The following is a 20757-nucleotide window of genomic DNA, read 5'->3' as shown; positions in this document are numbered from 1 at the left end:
CCTTTTGAAAACAAATGGTATTTGAAGGGCTGTCCTATCCAAGTCCTATTTGAAGAGAAAGACCCATCAGAAGAGAGAGCAGCAATCTGCACAGAAGGAAAGGCAATTGCTAGGGTGGCCATGTGTCCTACTTTATAGAGGACAGTCCTTGCATCTGAAAGGTTATCAGAGGGCAGTCCTCTTTGATGGGTCTTGAACTTTACCATCAACAATTCAGAGCACTTGGACAACAGACAGCGCAGGCACACAGACCACCTGGTCATAGTCTTCCCCACTATGGTGAGATGCATTGTGTTTCTGTTTAATTTACGGTAATTATTTCTAAAGTTCCAAGTGTACACATAAATATGTCCTCTTTTTTTGGTGATGAACAAGTGGCCCACTCTACTCTACTCCTCAGGGTTGGACTCGATGGCCCTTGTGGTCTCTTCCAACTCTATGATTCTATGAATCTTGTTTATAGATGAAGCTTTATTCTGCTTCTGTGATTCTAAATTTTGTCATTTGTAATCCAGATATTGTGATCAAACTTGAAATTGTTAGCCACCTTGAATTCACAAAGAAAAGCAGAATAGAAAAAATGTTAAATATATGTTGCCTTAATAATATTGTGTGTATACTACTCTTTGTGTATTAGAGGTTTGATAGTCGTGAAATATCGTTAACCAAAATACTGTTTTTGAAATCGTGTTAATTGGTGATAAAGCAGGAAGGTCTTTAGTGTTTCATTGCTTTGCAAAATTGCATGCAGCTGGTTCTGTACTTGTTTTCTACCACTTGATGGCTCTCTAACATTTGCTTTTTTAAAATGGAACTTATTCCCTCTAAGGTTTTCCCTGGCCACGCTACAAAGTTGTGGCTCTAGGCTTAGCTAGCCCAGGAGTTGCTGGAAGAGAGAGGGGAAAGGGAATCAAGGTCCAGCCAGAATTGAGGCCATTGCGGGGACCAAATAACCAGCACTTCTGGGTGGAACAAAGAAACAGCCAGCTTTGTGGAAGCCTGTGAGACTCAGAACTTGGTCTTGGCTGGCTGTGTGCAAATCTTTGCTTCCCTGCATAGCAGGCAGGATCAGAAAAGGCTCGGATAACATTCCACTTTAGGGGAGGATAAGACTTTTGGGACTTTTTAATTTTAAAAAAAGTAGATTGCTGTCAAGAGAGGATACACTGGAGGCTTGGAGTTCTATCCAACAGTCGACCCATGGGAATTAGTGGGCCTAAGTCATGCCTATTAATTTCAATTGATCTACTGTGAGTAGGGCTAATGTTGGGAATCGCTCTCCCTTTCTCTCTCTGTCTCTCTCTCTTTCTCAGAATTTGCCTCACCTTAGCTGAAACTAACCCATAGTTAACCAGTGCTTGGATTATATTATTTTTAAAGCAACATTTATGTACTGCTTAATAATAATATCTCTAAGAGGTTTTTATGAATTAGCATGAACATATTAATTAAACAGACTTTAAAAACAGTATACATTATAAAATATAAAAATACAGATAAAACCAACAGTTTAAAAACCCCAGAGATAAATAATAAAATTATATGCCTGGGTAGGCTTTCCTCTAGAAAAATGTTTTTAGTAAGTGTTAAAAAAGTGCAGTATTCCAAGGAATAGTTGCTGCCAGCCAGAATAGACAATATGGACCTAGAGTAGGAGTGGGGACCCTCCATCCCATCAGCCAATTTTGGTCTGGCAGGGGTCCTAGTTTGGCTTGGGATGCTCCCCCCCACAAACTATACCAACCTGTCCTGCCCCTATGTGACATGTGATATGTGACATGTGTGGAGCTTGTAGAGATGTAGCAGACTTGAAGTCCCTGCCCATCAGTCACACTTCAAAGCACCATCCCTTTGCAAGTCATGCCAGGTGCTTTGAAGGCCCAGTCGCATCAGGTGATTGACAGGCGGGTGGCCCCACCCACCTGTGAAGTTTTCCTACAAGAGGTAGGGGAAGATGGTTCCTTGATGGATAAGGAATCTGACCTGTAAGCATCTTCCTACACTGGCTGAACTTAGATATTTCCAAGCATGATGCATGAAAGGACTACCAAAAACTGATATTTGGAATTCCCTCCAGGAGACATGGTGGGTAGTCGAGGGCCTGCCACATACTAGAAATCTAGTTTCTTCTATTTCTTCCTTTGCAGGCCAGACCCCCCAGGAAGTCTGGGGTTCTGGCAGTCTCTGGTAGAATGCCATGCATAACATGCATATAGGCAGTGCTTTTTTCCAGGGGGTACTCAAGGTTATGCAGTACCGGCACCTTTTTTATTGTTGTTAAAAAGTGTGGCACTTACTACAACAACTTCATGGTGAGTACTGGGGGGGGGGGGAGCACTGGCTATAGGTAATGAGTAATACAGGGCTATCTTCTTCATTCCAGCCCTGTAGAAATGAACACTTTATATACATTAGAAAGTGTGATGGCTTCTATTAGAGTTGTATTTGGAAAAAATAATAGCTATGACACATTTTCCAGTTTTGTTTGAAGCGGCAGGACATTACTCAGTTAAAATTAGCTCTTGTTTGCATTTATTTATGTTATTAAAGATTCAGGGGATTGAATGTTCCTAGATCTGTTAGTCATCCTATTTACGTATTCTACAACTGTGTATATATGTGATCTAAAGCTTCCTAAGTCTGCCAACAGCAATAATCGTTCAGGATAATTGAGAGAAGCTGATGCATAAAATGCTTCTCATTTGGACATTATCAGTTTGCTGGAAAAACTGAAGAACAAAGTGCGTGAGGTTGATCTTGCTGTCGGATCGTTGATCTAGCATCTTTCTGTGCTTAACAGCTTGGAATCTGGTGCAGAAAATAGGCTTCCTGAGAAACTTTTATTTTAAAATAACCCCTGCAGGCTTCTGGTCCTCATGGTTACAGAGTGGGGAGAGCTTAGCAACAATTGTTGACTTTTGTTGTTGTTCCTCTGTTGGAGAAGCTTTGGACAGGTAATATGTTAGTAGATTAAAATAGATTTCCAAAACACTGAAGTGCTGTATATAGCCGATACTTCTTTATTTATAAGTAGGCAACCCATAAGAAAAATATAATGGCAGCTTACAATGAAATAGTTAAAACACCATAGGTTTAGAAAATCATTAAGTGCAGAACAAATGACTGACCAGTGATGAAACAAATTCACTACATATGCTTGATGAAACAAACACTTTCAGCAGGCAGCGATATCTTCTAGCCAGGAATAGTAAGGAGCCAGGGAAGTGCTGGTGAGCCCCCACCGCTGAAAATTTGTTCCACCTCAAAAAAACACAAAAGTAGGGGTGGTGGCTTTGTTCTCCCTTTCCCTGCCACCTCCAAATTTGAGGCAGACTTTTGATGTGCTGAAAGTTCTGCCTAATACAAATCATAGGTTCAGTCCCCAGAAAAATGTTATTTGATAGCAGCTTCGGGAAAGACTTCGGTCTGTCAGCATAGATAGCTGTGGGCTAAATGGGTGACCGGTCTGGCTTGTTGGAAGGCTGCTTTCGAAGTTTTAAATAGTGGCTCTACAACTTGTTTTCATTGGGCACCGCTATTTTGGGAGTTGGGGAGAAAGGGCAGAATAAGCTCTTGTGCTGCAGTTGTTTTCCTGCAGAATGTTCTCTTTTCAATCTTCTTTGAAAAGATTTCAGGAAGCAGTGCTTTTTTCCTAGGACCCTGAGGGGCCACTGCCTGTCAGAGTCAGCAGCGCTGAGCTACCCAACATGGTGCAGTGCAAAGCAGCTTCCAGTGTGCCGCTAGCATAATTTAAAAGGTGCTAATGCTTCCTTCTCAAATCAGCTATTGATCGATTCATCTTCAGCCCTCTCCTGTCTGTTGTGGCTCTTTCTTCGGCAGAGCAGATAGCAAGACTTTTTCTCCTTAATCTTTATGAAAAGCTCCTTCCTTGCAGGTGGGAGAAGCCCATAAGGTTAGCCACCTGTTCCGTGTCGTTTAACAGGTGTATCAAGCAGCAGGCCTTCCTCCGGGAAAGAAGACAAACTAAATGCAGCCAAAACACACAAAGAGGCAGCAACAGGGAAAGGCTGCAGCAAAGCATCTGCTAACTGGAAACTCTGCTGAAGCCAGAGATTTGCAAGGTGGCAACAGTGTGTGTGTGTGTGTATTAGGATGTCATTAGAACAATTATTAGGGGAAGGGCCATAGCTCCATGGAAGAGCATGTTATTTGCATGTAGGAAATCTCACATTCATTCTGTGGCAGTCTGAGTCTTAAAGGGTCACAGAGAGCAAATTTGGAAAAGATGCTGGTGATGCATTGCCAATTAGATTAGGCAGTGAAGAGCCAGGTCAACTTGTGGTCTAATAAGACAGTGTTGTATGTTTGTTTTCGTACACAGCTATTGAATTCCTTTATATAAAGCACTCTTCTTTTCAAAATCGTTTTTGGGATAGGCAGTTAATACATTCTAATTCCCTCTGATGGCAAACTCAGGTGGTCGAGTGCCTATCAGTTTGGAAGTAGAACTGGGGCACCACAAAATAAGGTAGTGATTTCTATACACTTGGGTGACTTACTATGCAGACATTTATAAGTCTGGAAATTAAAATGGAAAGCAAAGGAAAAACCAGCCCAACAAGAACTGTGGCCTCCAAAAGCCCAGCGGGGTGTCAGCTGGGGAAGAAAAACAGGCATGGTGTGAATTGGCCTGCTTGAATTGCTTCCATATCCAGATATTATTTATTTTCTGACCACAAATAAAATAAAAACGTTGCAGAACATAAAAATATATGAGCTCAGATAAAAAGCGATGATGAGTTAAGTGAAATCACTACATTTAGGAATCTTGGAGTTTGTCATGTGATTTTAAAAGTTAAAGCCCTCCAATGAAATGATTGACCGAGACTGTGAAGATTGACTAGTGAAAGACTGCACAATGTGGTATATCAGAGTTCTGTAGGTCTGTGCTTCAGTCTACATTGAAAAAGAACATGAAAAACTGACTCCACCTCTTTGTTATTCAAAGGACAATATCTGCTGCTTACAGAAGCTTTATTATATCCATCTAAAAAGTTTTGAGGGTAAGGCATTAAAGCATGCAAAAGAAAAGGGAAAAAAAGCTTCCTTAAACCAGATAACTGGTTTAAGCAAGGGTTAGAATTAAGACAGAGTGAATGGGGAAGGGAAGGACAAAGTCATTGTAGATCAACATCTATTAGTCTGTATTTAACAATATGTTCAGCTTGCTCACAGTTCCTAGATAAAGGATGAGAAAGAAATAGTCCTGCTGAAACAATGTTTTTCCAGCAATTTCTTTATTCAATTCATCATCATCTGTAGTACAGCTTAATCTAGAATAAGCAAAAAGAGTGAAAAATAAACTTGAACTAGTATCAAATTGGTTTAACTTCATGACTTTTCACTCTAGAAGCCTGGAAAGTGTAGTTGGGATTGGGCACAAGTGCATTCTTCAAACATGCTTCACACACACACAACCAAATACCCCAAATGGAGGGGAAAGCCTTGAAACAGCCCAGTAAGCATGTCCATGGCATGATGACTGGAGTAGGTAGGAAGAAAACTGATGGGGAGAAGTATACCACACTGTCCCAGTTTTGCAGCAGGGCCTGTATTTGTCTGTGTATTAGCTTCTTTTTTTCTTTGTCATTCTCTGTAAAGCTCAAGATTCCATCATACTAAGAAATGTGTGAGGGCTGTTTCAGTTCTTCCCATTGAGCCCTGTGAGGCAGAGTTAAAGGGATGGATTCTGAAACTAGGCACACCATGCCTCTTCTTGCCACAGGGCTCTGCCGCCTGTGTTGTCCCCCGTTTCTCCCACTTGCAAGCCTGGTCTGGTGTTTTCAAGGAAGGGAAACGGTGGCTGACCTGGTGTGATGGCCCCTGCCTTTTGCAATTCTAAGGACCTTGAAGGTTGTAGTGATACATCAGAATGAGGGCACCTGGGCAACATGTAAATAATACTCTTTAATCACCCATATGGGGAGGGGGTCATTGTTCAGCAGTGCAGCACCAGCTTTGCGTAATAATAATAATAAGAAGAAGAATAAGAATAATAATTCAAAAATCAAAAATTTCCCAATACAGGGCTGATTGAAGATTCCTGAGACTTTTCTGGGGGAGAGGGCTATTGAAGGCTACTGGTCATTATGGCTATGATCTGCCTTCACAGTTGGAGGCAGTAATGCTTTTGAACTCCAGTTGCTGGAAACCACAGGAGAGGAGAAGACCCTTGGGCTTGAACCCTGCTTGTAGGCTTCTCACAGGCATCTTAGTTGACCACTATGAGAACAAGATGCTGGACTAGATTGACCTGATCCAGCAGGCTCTTATTATGCTCTTAACCTCTGGGATGAGGTGAGATAAACCACCAGATTCATTTCCCGAGGTAGAATAATAGTGTGAGGTCTTTCACATTTGGTTGTAGAGGAGGCTGGACGTCCAAATGCGGTGAGAGAGGTGGCATTGTAAGATATACAATTGACAATTACAAAAGGTTGATAGCCATAAAGCAAGTGTAAAAGCAGATTAAAAGCAGCTCCTTTACTGGTTAAAATGTATAAAAGAGGATCCAACTTAGGCTGGAAATGTTTAGACAAGGAGGGCTCGTTAATTCATTTGTGGTGGCAGTGCGAACTCACAAAAAAATTATGGGGAATGATTTATGAAGAACTAAAGAAAATGATTAAATGTTCCTTTCCCAAGGAGCCAGAAGCATTCCTGTTACCTATAATAGGATAGGAAATTCCAGATAAAGTAAAAAACCTCTTCCTTTACGCAGCAGCAGCAACAAGGGTACTATATGCTAAAATGTGGAAGGAGAGGAAAAATCCCAACAAAAGACCAGTGGTTGCTTAAACTAATTGAATATGTAGAATTAGCCATCATGATGGCCAAAACAAGAAATACAAATAGAAAAACAGTGATAAGCGAGTGGGAACAACTAGAAGAGTATATAAAAAGAAGTGGTAAAAATATAAACTTACGTATGAACAGCAGCAAACAACAAAGACTGAAAGAAAGAGGAGGGAAAGAGTGGAAAGCTTAAGGAGTTGCAGCAAACCAAAGTTTTTTGGGTTAGGATGTCAAGGAAAGATAGGTTGGGAAGTCCATGCAAGGTGGGACAGGAAAAAATGTAAGTAACAGGAATAAATATAACTGATTGTAACTGAAAAATGCATAAACAAAAAAAATGAAAGCGGCTCCTTTATAAAAAAACAATTTCATACATTTGAAAACAATGCAAACATGTTAAAAATGATTCCATGTATAAAAATATTTTTTTAAAGTTCCAATACAAATGCAGATATCCTCCACATATTGTGATGGGGTTATAAGAGAATTTGCCACTTTTAATCACATGATCAGTTACATAAAGTGGCATCATGATGGAATAGTAAATATGTTTTACCACCATGCTCTTGAACTATTTGGAGGCTGTGCAAATAATCCAGAATCTGCTGGCAGATCAAAGTCTATCTCTTGTCTGCGTCATCACACAATTACTCTCCCATTTAGGTACTTTCCAGTTCAACTTCCAAGATGGATCTCTCGTATGTGTTTTAGACTGTTGTGTGAGACCACTAGAAAAATATTTTAAAAATAAAGGCAGAGCAATGAGTTGACGCCAGATAATGTGGTTGTTTGGGCTCTGGATCAATCAAACAGAAGCTTAGGGAAATGATATGCTGTCAGAGGCATGCACAATGAGACTGAAGTAACCAAAATTAATTGCAATAAGAGGCATAATAGCTGCTCAGTTAGAAACAGAAATACTATCAATTAAGTGAAAATTGCTTCCTTAAAGTTAAATACATGTTTTTCTTGCCACTAATTTCAAAACACCTTTTCCTTATTTATAAACTCAAGAAGCCCTACACTGCCTACCCCTACCTTCTCTCCTGACGCTCTTCTGAAAAAGAGCAATACCCAATATATACATTTTAAAACATTAATGAAGCCAAACTTAAGTTGTACTCCAGAAGAGAGCAATCTGTATAATCACCCAAAAAGTTACAAGAGGGGATACTATTTGCCATTTTTTAGCAGCAACAAAAATGTGCTCCGGGACTTTTAGAATTTACTGTGAATGGATATTGTCCTTAAGGGAAGATGTTTTCAAAACTAGCAAGAGTGTTTGATGATGATGAAATCTCAACTTGTATGGCCCTTTTTCAAAATCAAAGCCCCAAGTGGCTCACAATCCATAGATTCTAAACAAAAAAAAAAATCAAATAAAATAACATAATTAAAATCAAACATAAATTTGAAATTAAGACAGTAGCATTAAGAAAAGCAAACTTAACAGCCAGCATAACATAATCAAATCCCAGAAATGGCCCTTTTCCCCTGCTCTCTCCAATATATCAGATCCTGATCAACCTCCAAGTCTTCTGCTAATGTATTAGAGTATTACTGTAGATTTACACTGCAGAGACCTAAGTGCATTCCTTGATTGGCCTAGCCAAGGATTGTTGTGAGGACAAAGGTGGCAGGGGAAGGCGCCATAGTCACCTTCACAGCTGGTGATGTAGCGCTTAGGCTTCCCAATTTCAAAGAGGCGGGCCATTCTTCTGACAAGCCACTAGGCCCTTCCTCAGAATCCAGCTTTCTACCTCCCAGTCCACTGGGACCTCCTCTGTGTTACACTGCCCTAGCGGTCCCAAGTTCTCATTCCCCAACCCACTAGGACCTTCCTATAGGTTAGACTCTCCCAATTCGAGCTTCTACCATTCCTCATCATCCAACCCCCCTCTGCACAACAGCATGACACTGACCAGCCCCTCTGCAACTGATGCCTGCTAATACCTTGCTCTTGGGGAAAACACCTTGCCTACCTTTGCATTCTCTGCTGTGCTTCATCTCAGCTTTGCTTCCTGACCCAGCTATTGAAGCCTACCTTTCTACTGCCTCACTGTGCTTCAGCTCAGATTCTCTTTAGGACCCTTCATTTCACTTCACTTCACTTCATTTATTAAATTTCTATACTGCCCTTCATTCAAGGATCACATATATAAATATAATCCCAGCAGAACCACCCAAGGCAGCTTACAAAATAGAAATCTAAAACCTGAAAGAAAAATAAATTAAAAGAGGGAGAATGGCAGATCAAAAGCACTCCAGGAGAGAGGGGGGGGGTTCAGAAATAGGGGCAAAGAGTAAAAACAACAACAACCATACAACAACCTGGTCAAATGCCTGCTGAACTCAGAACACCTTTACACAGTGGCAGAATACCATCAGAAAGGAGACCAGGCACATCTCCTGGGGCAGGGAATTCAGGCCTCCACAATCAAGAAAGCCATTTCATGTGTTCTCACCAAATGTATCTCAGGTGGGGTTGGGCATGCAAGAGGACCTTCCCTGCTGACCTTAATGGACAGAATGAATCATAAGGAGATGGTTCTTTGGCTATGCTGGACCCAAGCCCCTTGCACACTCCCTGCTGCCTCTTTCTCAGCAAAGGAGCCAGGGATTGATATCACTGGGCACCTGCCGAGGCCCATTCCTCAGGAGGGACCTCACTTCCAGGCCCCAGAACCTCTTGACCATCATGTTGCTGCCCCTGGGAGAGCAAACAGTGAGAAGAACAGTACAAATTTATGAGTGATGGTGTGGACTAGGTCCAAAGGAAGACACAAACAAATGAGTCACTGTAGCAGTGGTGAGGGTACAATTTGGAGTAGGAGCCCACTGAGATCATTTTGTTCAGCCCCCCACCTCTGAACTGAGTAGACAGCTTCTACTTGGAGTAGATAGCTTCTCTCTTTTCCACTTCCAGCCCACAGAGTTACTGAAATCTTTCCTTCTTGATGAAGGGCCACTGTAAGACTTAGTTATTCACTCAAGGAATCGGTGACCAGGGATTCAGACAGACCAATAACTGTGCATCAAGAGACAGGTGTTTTTCTTTGAGAAGGACGCAGCTGACATTCGCACATGCGTTTAGTCCAAATGTATTCCCCTGCGTTCATAACTGGCCATCTGGATTGGCTTCACAGAGTTGAAATATGCTCTGGAGAAGTAGTCCCTTTGCTTTTGGAGACTATTCTGGAGCAAATGTGTTGCGTACTTTGGCGTTAGTGATCTGTTAACACCTCTCTTGAGTTGCTCCAGGCTCTCTAGTGGTTAGATTCTCTGTCCCACCCCCGGCTTAATCTCTAGCAGAGTGAAGTGAGTTTTCCACTGCAGCTCACAACTTAATTCATGTCAAATTGAAAAGCATTGTTTCAATTGCAAACCAGCTATTTACAATACATGCCTTTTATTTTGTGTCTTTTCATCTCCATGAGCAATGGGAAATGGCCTTACACTGGAATGGAAGTGTCTTTGTATCTGTAACTCAGTTGCCTGCCATATTCAGTAATGATGGGGTAATAAACAATGGTATTTAATGGGGAGAATCTATGAACATTGGTATCTGCCTTATACAGAGTCAGAAGACACCATGGATTGAATCCGGGACCTTCTGCATGCAGATGCTCTGCCACTGAGCTCCGGCATGTAGACAGGGGTGCCTTTTGAGTCAACTTTGTCACTAGAGGCTCAACTCAGCCAGACCTTGTGACCTGAGGAACCAGTGCATGCCTGACTGGCTCTGGCTTGAGTCCTCAGTCTGAGCAACTTCTGCCTTCTAGCCACATAGACACAGAAACACATCCCATCCCCAATCCAGAACCTGCCCACCTTTGATCCCATCTCCAATCTCTGGTCCTTTCGTTCCTGGTCTGCTTTCTCCAGAAACAGACCGCCATCTGCAACATGTATTGGAGCACTGCTAAGGGCTGACAGTGGTATAGATGTGGCCTTTGATCTACGTTTAATTGGTGTCAGAAAGGACCAGATGGAAACAAAGGAAGGGTTGGTTCTAATTGGAAACCCGCAGCATGAGATAGCCAGCTAGCGAAAGGTTGTGGCTGCTCCCCCTCCATTTGGTGATGGTAAGTGCCTTCCTCCCACCTCCTTCCTCCCACCCCCAGCCCAAGAGCCCCTCTGTTGCTCCGGCTGTTCATGCGCTTGGCACTCTTTTGCCACACGCGACTAGCACGGAGGATGCTTTCAAGAATGTCAGCATTTGCAAACCTCTCTGTGTGTTACATCGCTAAGCAACTTTTAGAAACACTTGCCCCCACTCTTCTTGCCATCTGGGAGAAGAGGCTGGTCTAGGAAGCCATGCCAGGGGGAGATGGAGGAGGAGGCCACGTTGTATTTTTTTGGGGGGGTGGAGTAGAGAGGGTGATGCAAACAGTGAATAAATGTGAGAATTGGCAGGATATGGACAGTCTTTTTTAAAATTTAACAAAAATTATGCACGATGACCATGACGATGCATTCTGGAGCAGTCCCCAGGTGGTCGTTTTTGTTTTTTTGCAGATTTGAATCACTCTTGTCTCAAGTGTGGCATAAAGCCGGTTTCCTACGGTTGTTCATGCCAAAGTAATCTAAGCAGCCCCTTAGGTTCTTCACTCTTGTGTCAGGAGTTAGGCAGGCACAGATTCTCTGCTTCCAATGCTACCATTGCTGCTGGTTGGATACTAGCAGCTTAAGCTTGAGGTTCCTTGCTTGTGACCTAGGCAGAGAAAAGCCATGGGTTATTCCTGTAAGCTTCCAGATTGACTGGCATGTGTCTGCCTCTGCTCTGGTTGCTTGTCGCCTTCCTAGCTGTGGGGGCTGGATGCTGTAGTGGGAGTGAGGGGAGACCCTAACTTTCATGTCTGATTTTTAAACGTTCTTCAGGGCAGGTTCTTAAGTTAATTTTATTTGTACTGAAGTAGAACTGTACACATTGATGCTCCATTGCAATTTATCGTAGGCAGCTGCCGTATGCGGAATTGGCGCTCTGGTCCATCTAGTTCAGTTTTGTCTACACTGACTCGCAGTGGCTCTACAAGGTTTCAGACAGGAATCTTTCCCAGTCTTACCTGAAGGTGCCAGGGATTGCACTGGAGTCCTTTTTTTGCGTGCCATTGTTCACTTACAGGGGCCAGCGCCTCCTTCATTCATATCAGTTGCTCTTGTTCACAAATGCACATGAATGGTATCATAAGAAAATACTGGAGCCCGTAGTGAACATAAAAAGCAATGAGAACGGGAGCACAAGTGGCTAAAGTGCAGTGTGTGATGTGGCTACCACTTGATATGGTGTGATGTTTTAACCCTTCATTTAAAAACAAAAAGATCCCAGGGCACCTGTCCAGTTAAAACAGTGAACTTTAAACTAAAAATCAAATAAAAATTCCTGCTATTAAACAATCTGGACCATGAAACAAAACCGCAGCAGAAATCCTAACAGAAAGCCAAGCTGCATCACTCTGGCTTAGAGATGGGTGTTTTTCACGCCATGCCCGAAACTCATTAAGGAGGAAAACAACCTCAGCCCTCGGAGGAGACAGTTCCACAATTGGGGTTAAAACAGGTCCATCAACTTATCCACCCAGCCCATTATGGTTTGTCTCTAACTGGCAGCTGCTCTCCAGGGTCTCAAGCAGAGGAGGGTCTTTCCCATCACCAGCTTTTGTTGTTTAGTCGTTTAGTCATGTCCAACACTTCGTGACCCCATGGACCAGAACACCCCAGGCTCTCCTGTCTTCCACTGCCTCCTGCAGTTTGGTCAAACTCATGCTGGTAGCTTCGAGAACACTGTCCAACCGTCTCGTCCTCTGTCGTCCCCTTCACCTTGTGCCCTCAATCTTTTCCAACATCAGGGTCTTTTCCAGGGAGTCTTCTCTTCTCATGAGGTGGCCAAAGTATTGGAGCCTCAGCTTCACGATCTGTCCTTCCAGTGAGCACTCAGGGCTGATTTCCTTAAGAATGGAGAGGTTTGATCTTCTTGCAGTCCATGGGACTCTCAAGAGTCTCCTCCAGCACCATAATTCAAAAGCATCAATTCTTCGGTGATCAGCCTTCTTTATGGTCCAGCTCTCACTTCCATACATCACTACTGGGAAAACCATAGCTTTAACTATTCAGACCTTTGTTGGCAAGGTGATGCCTCTGCTTTTTAAGATGCTGTCTAGGTTTGTCATTGCTCATCACCAGCTACCAGACCCTTTTAACCGAACATGGGACACCTTCTGCATGCAACAAACCTGCCTTTTCACGGAGCTTTGCTCCCTTGCATGTTGAATGGCCTTCTGTGTGTGCCAGAGCCATAAACCCCTTCATGTTTTCCTTTGTTTCAGATGGGTGCTTCTTTGTCATGTGACCTTTTATACTCCTCATGGGGCATGGAAAAGAAAAGAAACCTCAGCAATATGCTTAAAACACACCACTCTCCTGCAGATTTTGATTTTGTGTATATCCACAAATGGGGGCTGAGTGACTCAAAGTCATACTTTTTTGCCCATCTATTCCAGCACTGTTCTTTTCAGCCTTACTGTATCTCTTGCTGTCTGCCCCCACCCAGCCCCCAAATCTGCAGTGATGTCCCAGGGCAGGGCTGTTACCAACTGGGACACTTCCTTAAGCCCAGAGGCAAATTAATAAGCATCCCTGGCTGCCGAAATAAGCTGGCATCTCCTCCTGAGCTTCCAATACCCGCAGAGAAGTCATGGCTCTTTTTAAAGCACACACACCGCAGAATGCTTGCCTCTTAACAATGATATTCTCAGTAGAAGTATTTCCGTGGAACGCTTTAGAAGAGTGATGGAAAGAACAGAATAAACCCAGTTGCTGCAGCAACATGTTTTCCAATGCCTGTTTTTTGGGCTGCCCGTGCAGTCATTCGCTTTCTCTCTCTCTCTCTCTCTCTCTCTCTCTCTCTCTCTCTCTCTTCCTCCCCCTCTATTTTGGATACTAGTTGCTAAGGGTGTAAAAAAGAGAGAGTGGCAGAATTTGAGTCTCTGGATCCATCTGGGATTTGAGGTTGGCTCAGATAAATTTAGAGCTATAGTAGCACTTTGTTCCGCGCAAGCCACCGCTTGTCAGCTGGCAGCACCGGGAACTCAACCGACTGCCACACAAAACACACACATAAATGTACGGATTTTCATTTGCAGCCAAGGCAGTTGAGTGAAGGAGAGCTGGCTTCAGAGCTTTGGGAATGGAGAAGGGAAGGCTCGCTAGCCCTCAGTATCCTGTGGCACTTGCACCCACCAGACAAAAATCCACACCACCTTGTATCCCCTCACTTCCTTCCAGCGTTTTTGCAAAAATTATACATCCACAATTATGTCTTTTGTCAGTGCTTGTTCTGGGAGTCTTGCCTTGCCCTGATGGCTGTCACAGATCGGTAGATGCCTTGTTACCTCCCTTGTTGCTACCTTTGTAAGCCAACCTTCCATTTCAGTTTGGCCCTGGTTGTTTTTTCTTTCTTTTTGTATGCCAGCATTATGTCGCCTGACATTCTCACATTGGCACACCTGTCTCCCGCTTGCAAGGACTTTGCACAGTTTGCCATTGTTGACTCTCTTGCCACTGGCCCACCAATTGTGAGATCTTGGTCTGCAACTAATTGTTAACAGGCTGCATTTGTATGGTCTGGCACCAAAGAAGCCTTCCAAGGCTGCTTCCGAATGTCTTAACCGCCCCGCTTTTACTGATAAAATAATATCAATAAATAAAATGGATCAAAAAGCAGTGTGGTGGACAGTCTAATAGAGCATAATAGCATTCAGCTATTACACAATCTGGAATTCATTTAAAAAAAGTTTTTGCCAACTATCTATAAGCCGCACAATAAGTTTTGTTTCTTGGGCATCTGTAGGCAGAAGTAGCCTACTCTGATGACACTATCACCATAAAAGCCATGCTTTTTTGTTGCATTTTTTTCTGGTCTCCCCTTTTTTATTTATAGCATTTATATCTTGCCCTTTAGCTGAAAAGGCTTTCAGGATGACTTACAAACATTGGTACCCAGATGGCCCCTGTTCTCAGGCTCGCAATCTAGAAAGACACGTTGCATGAGGAAAAAGGAAGGGGAGAGAGGAGGAAAGAGCACGGGCTCAAGTACTCGAAATTGCAGCCAAAGTCAGTGGTGTCTTGCTTCTCCCTCCAGTTCTAACTCATCTTCTTTCAGAGGCTGCCAGCCAAAGGAACCATGGCATTTACAGAATTTCAGCAGGAAGTTACAGAACATGCACTGATTGGAATGAAAGCAGTATGCCCACCCCAAAACTTTTGCAGGTGCAGGTGGTATTGAATGTGGGAATCACAAATAACCATCCCAATCCCAGCATAAGCACAAATCAGCATGAATGCATTTTAAAAAAGGATATTGGGGGGAGGGGGAAGTTTATGCTGTCAGAGGTCTCTATAACTCTCAACTCGCCCCAAACTATTCTATTTACAGGCCATTTTTGTTTATTTAAAAGCATTTATAAACTAATTATTTAAAAATTTCTAAGCAGTGCACAGCACATGAAAACAAAACAGAAATTCAAACACATAGATCAGGGTTCAATCCTACGGGTCATGGAGAGGCTGGGTAAATGGATACATGTGATGCTACTGGTGGTTGCTGCTTCACATGTGGCAGAAGGAAGGGCATTCCATAGTACAGGGGCAATAGCAGAAAATGCCCATTTTCAGGTCACTGGTATGATGACGTAATCCTGGGCTGCTGTTCTGACTCCCCTTTGCCCTCCCCCCGTCCTCGCTGCCTTGCTTCTCCCGCTCCACACATTCACATCAGTTTTGGAATAGTGTTTCTAAAGACGCCCCCAAGGGCCACCCGCTCTGCTATTGCGCCTGGCTTAATCCCTTCTTTCTGTAGTCACCCATGTTGCAGTCTAAAATTGAAACCAATGCATATCTTCTCTCTCTCTCTCTGTTTTCTTTTTCTCCTTCTATTTGAAGGGACAGTGGAGAAATGACACATTCAACGGACAGGGCTCTATAATCCATTGTTCAGGTGTCATCTATGATGGACTGTGGCTCAATGGCTACCCTGTTGGTATGTACTTTGATTATGCAACCAGGTTCGTAATGAGACTTCTGCATAATGCCCTTCCTTTCAGCCTATTGATGCATACAGTTGGGCCGCAGTGCTGGCATCGTTTTTATCCCTGGGACGTGTCACTCATAAAGAGCAAAAACACTAGTGAGCCCTTTGCATGGAGGGATCTGGCAGAGGGGTAGAAATCCATTAGTGGAACGGAATGAGAAGCCACAACATGAAAATGCTGCGCGGGGTGTGTGTATTTTTTTTTAATTATGTTTCTGATGAAATCTTCATTTTTTCCCTGCTGCATAATTTGTGTGCTGAGCATGGGAAAAGCTTTTGTAACTTTGACAACAATTGTAGCTATATTGGTGTTGGGCCCAGTGGTGGCTTGTCTGTTATGGCAAATGGGGCGTTGCCTCACCAACCTCAGCCTACCTTCAGTTGGCTCCCACCTGCTTGCCTTCTTCCTCACAACCAATCCAAGAGGCGACACTGCCTCTGTCATTGGCTCTGGCTCCACCTACTGTTGGGTCTCCCTGTCCAGCACGTGTGGAAAAAGTGCTGGCTTCCAAATGGATGTGAATAATGTGGGCACATATTTAAATTCAAGAGAGAGGTGGATGAAAGTATTGGTTCCAGTATTATATGAATGTCAGGGATTCTGGAGCTTGGATTGGGAACTACAGGGTTTCAGATTGGAGCTGCCATGGCTTCTTAGGATCAGGTCTTCTTCAGGTGCAGAAGGCCAGTGTCAGCTCTTATAGTGTGAAGTCTCCAGAATGGTCTGGCATGATACACATTGCCTGGCATTCTCCCTTTGCAGAGCAGCACATTCCCATCGCCTTGGAGGCCTTGAGCCAGAGAATACAACCTGGATTCTGGCACAGCTGATGGGGAGGCTAAGCGGGGGGTTCAGGTAATCATCTCTCCAGATGGTGCTGGTCTGTTGAATGAACTTGTACTCAGGTTTGAAGGGCTCACTGAACCTAGGTCTGAATCCTAAGTGATCCTGAAATCATCCCCACCACTTAGGGAGAGGTGGTAGCTCACTGGTAGATCTCATTCTTTGTATGCAGAAGGTTCCCAGTTCAATCCTTGGCATTTCCAGGTAGAGTGGCAATAGACCTCTGTCTGAGACCCTCTAGAGCTGCCACCGATCAGAAGAGCCAATACTGACCTCGATGTACCAAGGGTCTAGGGGTTGTATCAAATTATGTTATACTCATTGACCCAGTGAAATGAATGAACCTAAGTTAGTTGCATCTGCTAACTTTGAGGGATCTACTCTGAGCAGGACTAGAACTGGATACAACACACTGATCTGATTTCATCTTCCTATGCATATGTGTGTTGCAGGGTAGTAGTTAACTAAATTCTACTCAGAATAGACTCATTGAAATTAATAAATATGACTAGGTTAGTGTCAGGGAACTGCCATCGGAGCCAGAGGGAGAGGGAGGGCTCCAGAAGGGTTCAGGAGAGCGTCCCGGGTGGGAGAGAAGCAGCCCATCTGCTGGGGAAGGAATTCAGCATAGCACCAGTGGAGAAGGGGGGCAGATGGGGGAATCGGCGAGGTGGCTCCATGACTCCTCGCCGGAAACCAGCGGGGAGAGCACGGGTCCTCCGCTGCCCACACCCTCCCTGCGCAGAAGGCTTCCGCGCAGGGAGAGTAGGCGTCGACTAGGCGTCAAAGAGCTTCTTTGCTGGAAGAAGTTCAAGAAACGCCCACTGACGGATTCTGCCAGCGATTGAGACAGCCACGTGTGAGTGGCTGTCCGGACAGAAAGGGTTCACCCAGGTAACCCAGCCAGGTGTGGCGTCGATTTACGCACGAGCAACCCCTAGAACCATCACAGTTAGGTCCATTAATTTCAGTAAGTCTACTTTGAATAAAAGGTAAGTTGAACACCACTCCCAGTTTGGTTTTTCAGCAAACTGACTAACCAAGATATGTTAAATGTTTGCAGGACAAGCAAAGAAGATTGTGATTATGGGACCAGAGGTTATTGAGATAGTGCAAGGGTCTTCCCATACATTTCAAGTCCAGCTGGAAAACGAGAAAGGAGAGGTTTGTGAAAGTAAGAACTTTTTTATTTAACTAAGTTCTACTCAGAGTAGACCTGTTGAAATTAATGGACCTAGCTTAGTCATTAACTTCAGTGGGTCTGCTCTGAGTACACCTAGCATGGGATACAACCTAATGTTGTGCTGTGTAAAAGACTTCTCACAGTCTTGAACAGAAAAAAAAAACCAAGGACCCAGCATTCTTTACTAAAAAAAAAAAAAAAGAATTATGGGGATACAATGGTGCCCCACAAGACGAATGCCTCGCAAGACGGAAAACCCGCTAGACGAAAGGGTTTTCCGTTTTGGAGGTGCTTCGCAAAACGAATTTCCTATGGGCTTGCTTCGCAAGACGAAAATGTCTTGCGAGTTCCTGCGAGGTTTTTTTCCTTTTCCCCCCCTTTTTCCCAAGCCGCTAAGCCGCTTAACAGCTGATCCGCTAAGCCGCTAAGGCGCTTATCAGCTGATCCGCTAAGCCGCTTAACAGCTGATCCGCTAAGCCGCTTATCAGCTGATCCGCTAAGCCGCTTATCAGCTGATCCGCTAAGCCGCTAATAGCGCTAATCCGCTAAGCCGCTAATGGGCTTGCTTCGCAAGACGAAAAAACCGCAAGACGAAGAGACTCGCGGAACGGATTCTTTTCGTCTTGCGAGGCACCACTGTATTTAATCATTTATGTACAGCTTAAAGCCAAAATAGGCTTCTAAGCGATTTATAAAGTATAGTACATGTACTGAAATACATACTAGTTTCATAACAATTGTGTTAAATTTTGTTATCAGGATTTTAAAGGGCCTTGGATCGAAAGGCAGTTTGCGTACTGTTTCTTTTGCATCAACTGTAGTCACGCACACACAAACATACCAGAAAGCAGGTTGAGACTGGGTAGATATCTAAAAATACAAATGTGTAAGCTGAAAAACTTTGGAAGTGTAGATTCTGTCAAAATTTGTCTTGGGGCATATCTACACTACAAATGTGGACAAATATCAACTGGTTTAATTGCCATGACTTTCAACCCAAGAACCCTGAAAATTGTAGTTTTGCGCTGGTCCTCATGAGCCCCAGTCCCTCCCAGGGAACTACAGTTCCTGGGGTTACTTTGCTGGGATTTATGACCACAGCAGATGGTGGAGATGATCTAACCCTTCTGCTCAGTGGATGAATTCAGTATGGGTTGTAATGTCCATACACAGACACACTTGTTAAGGATTAGGTGGTTCAGGGCCAAGATAACCTTTATGAGACTGTGTACACATTACAGGTAGGTAGCCGTGTCTGCTGTAGTCGAAACAAAATAAAAAAAATTCCTTCCAGTAGCACCTTATTTTTTTTATTTTTTTTTTATAATATATTTATTAGGGTTTTCCATTTTATACAAACAAAGACAAAAAAAAATTAAAAGAAAAAATAATAAAAACACATAAATTTCATAACTTATTTTTCGATAACATATTTCCCTGACCTCCTCATGCCTCCCCTTCTTGTATTCCAGTTCAAATTGTTCATCCAGCAAATCCTTATCTCATAGCATTACAGCTAAAAACCCCTTATTTTCTCTCCATCTTCTTAAATTATTGTAACTTATACTTTTACTTATATACAAAGAAAAAGAACTATTTTTTTCATATTCTTTTGTACCAATACAGCTAATAACCCCTTAATTTCAATCCAACATCACTCAATATTCCTTAATATTACAGTATTTTTGCAAATAGTCTTTGAATTTCTTCCATTCTTCTTCCGCCAACTCCTCTCCCTGGTCACGGATTCTGCCAGTCAATTCTGCCAATCCCATAAAATCAATCAACTTCGTCTGCCATTCTTCCAGAGTGGGTAGATCTTGCGTCTTCCAATACTTTGCGATGAGTATTCTTGCTGCTGTTGTAGCATACATAAAGAAAGTTCTATCCTTTTTTTACCACCAATTGGCCGACCATGCCCAAGAGAAAGGCCTCTGGTTTCTTCACAAAGGTATATTTAAATACCTTTTTCAATTCATTATAAATCATTTCCCAGAAAGCCTTAATCCTAGGGCACGTCCACCAAAGGTGAAAAAATGTACCTTCATTTTCTTTACATTTCCAACATTTATTATCGGGCAAATGGTAAATTTTTGCAAGCTTGACTGGGGTCATGTACCACCTATATATCATTTTCATAATATTTTCTCTTAAGGCATTACATGCCGTAAATTTCATACCTGTGGTCCACAACTGTTCCCAGTCAGCAAACATAATGTTATGTCCAACATCTTGTGCCCATTTAATCATAGCAGATTTAACCGTTTCATCCTGAGTATTCCATTTCAACAGCAAGTTATACATTCTTGATAATATCTTAGTTTTGGGTTCTAACAGTTCTGTTTCTAGTTTAGATTTTTCCACCTGGAAGCCAATTTTCTTGTCCAAATTATAAGCCTCCATTATCTGAAAATAATGAAGCCAGTCTCGCACTTTATCTTTTAATTTCTCAAAACTCTGCAATTTCAATTTTTCACCTTCTTGTTCCAAAATCTCCCAATATTTTGGCCATTTGGCCTCCATATTGAGCTTTTTCTGAGCCTTCGCTTCCATTGGTGATAACCACCTTGGGGGTTTTATTTTCGAGTAAATCTTTATATCTTGTCCAGACATTAAACAATGCTCTTCTGACAATATGGTTTTTAAATGCTTTGTGAGCTTTAACCTTGTCATACCACAGATATGCATGCCACCCAAAGACATTGTTAAAACCTTCTAAATCCAAAATGTCTGTGTTCTCAAGAAGTAGCCAATCTTTCAACCAGCAGAACGCTGCTGATTCATAATAAAGTTTAAAGTCTGGCAGGGCAAATCCACCCCTTTCTT

At 42.9% G+C, this 20757-nt stretch overlaps 1 protein-coding gene across 6 annotated transcripts in view; it reads left to right on the top strand.

Moving 5' to 3' along the window:
* Window positions 1-20757, top strand: part of MORN1 (MORN repeat containing 1) — a 128487-nt gene that overhangs the window by 12631 nt on the left and 95099 nt on the right. For all 6 annotated transcript variants that reach the window (XM_083628731.1, XM_083628729.1, XM_083628730.1 and 3 more), the window contains exons 7-8: window positions 15757-15853; window positions 17812-17922. In XM_083628731.1, coding sequence (XP_083484857.1) covers window positions 15757-15853; window positions 17812-17922 — 208 coding nt within the window. The remainder of the gene's footprint in view (window positions 1-15756; window positions 15854-17811; window positions 17923-20757) is intronic.

Source organism: Podarcis filfolensis (genome assembly GCF_964270895.1).
Source record: "Podarcis filfolensis genome assembly, chromosome: 8".
NCBI lineage: Eukaryota > Metazoa > Chordata > Lepidosauria > Squamata > Lacertidae > Podarcis > Podarcis filfolensis.
The sequence above is the reverse complement of the archived record's forward strand: the minus strand, read 5'-3'. Positions and strand labels throughout refer to the sequence as shown.